Source organism: the organism of the source record quoted next, unplaced genomic scaffold, assembly GCF_019419815.1.
Source record: "Pyrus x bretschneideri cultivar Hongxiangsu unplaced genomic scaffold, Pyrus_bretschneideri_v1 Contig13, whole genome shotgun sequence".
Classification (NCBI taxonomy): domain Eukaryota; kingdom Viridiplantae; phylum Streptophyta; class Magnoliopsida; order Rosales; family Rosaceae; genus Pyrus; species Pyrus x bretschneideri.
Window position 1 is genome coordinate 1,519,434 of NW_025999424.1, and position 4,462 is coordinate 1,523,895.

General features: G+C 33.5%; 1 protein-coding gene across 2 annotated transcripts; it reads left to right on the plus strand.

The window, feature by feature from the left end:
- Positions 1 to 1,176: 1,176 nt before the first annotated feature.
- LOC103959747 (LOB domain-containing protein 25) lies at positions 1,177 to 3,380 on the plus strand. 2 transcript variants are annotated; one of them, XM_009372108.3, is made up of 2 exons: positions 1,177 to 1,496; positions 2,599 to 3,380. In XM_009372108.3, the coding sequence occupies exon 2, from the start codon at positions 2,605 to 2,607 to the stop codon at positions 3,136 to 3,138; it is 534 nt and encodes a 177-aa protein (XP_009370383.1). In that variant the 5' UTR covers positions 1,177 to 1,496; positions 2,599 to 2,604; the 3' UTR covers positions 3,139 to 3,380. The 2 variants fall into 2 exon arrangements, with proteins under 2 accessions (XP_009370383.1, XP_009370382.1); XM_009372107.3 differs by having other exon boundaries at positions 1,187 to 1,496; positions 2,591 to 3,380.
- Positions 3,381 to 4,462: the final 1,082 nt, after the last annotated feature.

A 4,462-nucleotide genomic window follows, 5' to 3' on the forward strand; every position in this document is an offset into this window, starting at 1 on the left:
TTTTTACTGTTGATAAAAAAAGTTTATGATGCTTCGGAGTATAGGATAATTCAAAACTTTTAACAGCCTTAATTTTTGTGTTTTTAACTAAATATCCAGCGGTTAAAATACTTGAAGATAATAGAAAATCCCATTGTTGATGTTGATTTTCAAATATGTGCAGGATATCATGTTAGCTAGAGTCAGATGTCTCTATACATCATTGCTGCCATACATTCAATACGTGAAAGTTATCACCTTTGTCATAATATATAGTAGACCCGACGACATTTAATCCTTTTGTTTTGGTCCTTACTTATGTCAGCCGATTTGCCAGTAATCTACTCAAAAACTTTGTGCATGCAACTCCGGTATATGCGTTCTGATTACTGACTGATCAATTGATCAATAATACAAGAACAGTAGTACGTACTGAAGCTCTCGACGCATATCAGCTTCATATATAAATATATAAACAGAAGAATTCAATAATACAAGATAACAGTGTGCTGTACAAAAAATCATTGGTTAACTTAGAGTACTTGAAGTGGTATATTATTAGTTTAAGGGGCATTTCTGTATAAATTCATCACTAATAAACCCTAACGCTTTTGGGTTTATATGTAATTTCCATAGTTTTAAAAGTTATGTTCAATACAGTATAAAATAAATATAAAATTGTATCGGAATCTTTTAGTTTGAATGATATTTTTGTAATGTAATTACATTCACGCATAACAACCACCTTGATAGTGTAATAGGACATTCACAACGTAAATGCCAACCGTATGTAACAGCAACAATGTCATTTGTGTTGTTAACTAGCTATACCTTATAATTATTTTATAACCTTGGTTTGTAAACTCTGATGATTACAGTGTAACTTTACTTTTTTTACAATTCAGATATTAAATGTTAAAATCATATTGTATAACTGTTAAATGTTTTAATAAAATGCTCGAATTGAGTAATTACATGATGTCCACTAATAATTTTATTAAAACAATACCAATACCATTCTGTTTTAAAAATACCATAAATTTTCCTCTAATATAATAATTTTAGATCAGTATAATTAGTATAAACGAGAGAATATGGTATATTAAGCAATCTGTAGCGTTTGATAGGACATGGGAACAGACTAACTATTGACTGGGGAAAGTTTGAGGGTCTGCAATGCCAATTGTTGTTCAACAGTGCTTGTTAATGTTATAAAGCCGGAGTCACACTCATCCTTTTGTTCCTTGGTAGCCCATGATTTATTAACACTCGTCTTTTTGCTTTCCATTCCTCCCCCCCACTGAAAATGCTCTTTGCCTCCTCTCACTTCTCTCTCATCAGTTCCTTGCCCTTACCTTTTTGGTCACTGTGGTTGCAGTGAACTCTCCCTTCTCTCTCCCCCTCTCTCTCTCGCGCAACTAGCTAGCGAGGTTTAGAGATCTTCTTTCAACTTTCACATCTCCAGCAATCAAAGAAGAGATCTTGAAATTAAGAGGCCTTTAAACAAGGGAGCAAAGGTAATCAATAACAATATTATACTCTTTTGCATCTAATGATATCTGATAATCAAAAAATCTATCAGAGAAGGGTAAGGATCAAAGTACATACAAACAGAATCTTCTTCTTCTTATAAATACTGTATTTGAATGTTGTATCATTAATCTGGTGAAAATATGCCTCCTGATAGTTAAGTTTGAAGGGTTTGATCCAGGACACTGGCTTGTGGATTTGGTATAGGATAACAATTAGAAGATGATGAACTGCACACTTGTATTCAGAAATAAAATTGGAAATACATAACTGAATAGATCTCTAGTTTCTGCATTTGATTTACATAAGAAATTAAGGAGTTGTTAATTTGTATTTGTTATATATATATATATATATATATATAATAAGTAGGTATCTGATCATTTTGTGTGAATTCTGAGAGAGAGAGAGGGAGAGAGTAGAAGAAAGGGAGGAACTATGGTAGTCTAACTTAAGTCTGGAATCTATGGAGTACTTAACAAATTCAATTCTGTATAACTTTGATTTTCATGCCTTTTCTATCGGTTTCCCTCATTTGGAATTTTCGAAATTTAAAATATTTGTAGGGTTTTTGAACAGCTTTTAAGTAACAATATTCAAAACATGCAGTAGCATTCAAATTCAAGAATGACTGCTGATTGTCTGGCAAAAAAGTAAAGAAGTTTGAAATTGAACAGAAAAAAAAAAAAAAAATCATGCAGCTATAGCAGCTATGTTTTAGGTTTTTGATTCGGCAAGTGCTAAATGTCGGCTAGTATCTCCAAACTGAATATAAAGCGGTTTCCTACTTAATTACTAGCTATTTAATTCAGCAGGATCACCTTTGATCTCAGTTTAACAAGAAAACTTCAACCTTTTTTGTTTTTCCTACACAAAAGACGAGATGTAGACACAATTAGGAGATTCATGTCAAGATAGAGAATTAAGATAAGATTTTTAGAAGAGTTTCTCGCTCGTATCTCTCAATGTTCATGCAACTAAGATTTAATTTCGGTGACTTCATTGTCCAGTAATGCGTACCAAAGAAAACATAATTGGTGGTCTTTTATTTTAATGGAATTTAAGTCCTAGTTTGGTGCAGTACTGCAGGATCAGATGGCTTCATCGAGTACGAGTAGTTATACAAATTCTCCTTGTGCTGCGTGCAAGTTCTTGAGGAGAAAATGCATGCCGGATTGCATATTTGCTCCCTATTTCCCACCGGAGGAGCCCCAAAAGTTTGCCAATGTTCACAAGATATTTGGTGCAAGTAATGTGAGTAAGCTTCTCAATGAAGTCCACCCCCACCAGAGAGAAGATGCCGTGAACTCTTTGGCCTACGAAGCTGAGGCTCGGATGAAAGATCCTGTCTACGGATGTGTTGGAGCCATCTCAGTCCTCCAAAGGCAAGTCATTCGCCTTCAGAAGGAGTTGGACGAGACAAATGCGGATCTCGTCCGGTATGCCAGCAGCTACAACCATGAAATATTGTTGCCAACATCTCAGTCCGAGAGGTCTAGTAGTAGTAGGGTTCGTGGAGGAGGGTCTCTAGGTCAAAATTCTGGTTCGTATTTTTCTCCATCATGGAATAGAAATGCTTATGGAGAAAGAAATTATGAGAGAGGAGGAGAAGGAGAAGGAGATATATAAATTTAAGTAGAGTACAGTGCTCTAGTCTATTGTGTTAAATGTGCCAAAGAGAGGAAATAAAGTAGCTTCATGTATGTTGTATGTGTCAATAATTATAAGGAGTAGACCTGGTTTTTTAGGGTTTCTCCTGGGTATCCATATATACAGGTCTTAGTAATATGAATCCTACACTCTGTGGAAAGCCTTGTGTATCTATCTGTATATCTCTCTTGTGATATATAATATTGAAAGCATTTTATAAATATTGCTGGCCCGATTATATATGCATTAAGTATATGTGTTGAAGATGAAGAGACATGCTAATCATTAAGCTTATTGTGTTGTTTATTACTTAACATGGAATTCTAGACAAATTTCTTAGGAAAATATGTTGGTGTATTAGAAAGAACCTTAATATTAAGTGAAAAGCACCTTTTGCAAATCCACTATTATTGATCTACTTCTAGTTAAAGACTGGATCGACGCGAGGTAGGTTGAGATCGAATGTGGTAAACAAACACAGTGCTTTCGATGTTAATTTGGGAGTCTAATCTTGGCATAGTTGGTGCCTGCAGTTTTTTTTATACAAGCAACATTAAAAACAAAAACAAAAAGTCAGAAACCAAATATTGAATGCATGAAACGGTGTTAAACTACTTAAACTACAAACTCTTTTCTATAAACTTGATTTAATTGATGTTGATCGAACAATGAACACAGCGAAAGGGAGAAAAGAAACATCTCGTCTCCCACCCAACATATGGGCTCCCTTTCCCTTTTCCCTATCCATGCATTGTATCAGGTCTATTACAAGTGTGAACAAATGGACCACCGGTGGTTGTGTGGTATATTCTTATTCCTAGCTTTTTTGCCGCATCAATTGCAAAAAATTAACAATACTCTGCCACTTATAGGCTTATAGCCTTTAGTTCCAATTCAATAGATGTTTAAAATTGGCCGATTAAATTTAAATAACTTTAACAGAATATTTTTAGTACTATTTATTTTAATAAAAATCTATAATTTTACATTAAAAAGTTAATTCTAATACTATTTATTTTATCTTTTATTTTATTCTTATTGTTAAAACTTAAAATTTTCAAATATTTTTCATTAATTTTCTTTAAATCTAACCACACTAAGTAAAGGAGTATTCAATTATCCAAAGTATTATTATATTATAGCCTCTATCAAATATTTCTCACAACTTTCATATCTACTGTCAGTAATCAGAGTCTGCAAATTTTTCAAGGGACAGACAGACACACATGGCAGCACTGTAAAAATTTTGACTTCTTCACCCCAAAAACAAAGATATTTTAACCTTAATTAATTATGTATAGCT

What these genes read in the sequence shown, in the direction of transcription:
- LOC103959747 (XM_009372108.3), top strand. Translation starts at nt 2,605, where the DNA reads ATGGCTTCATCGAGTACGAGTAGTTATACAAATTCTCCTTGTGCTGCG.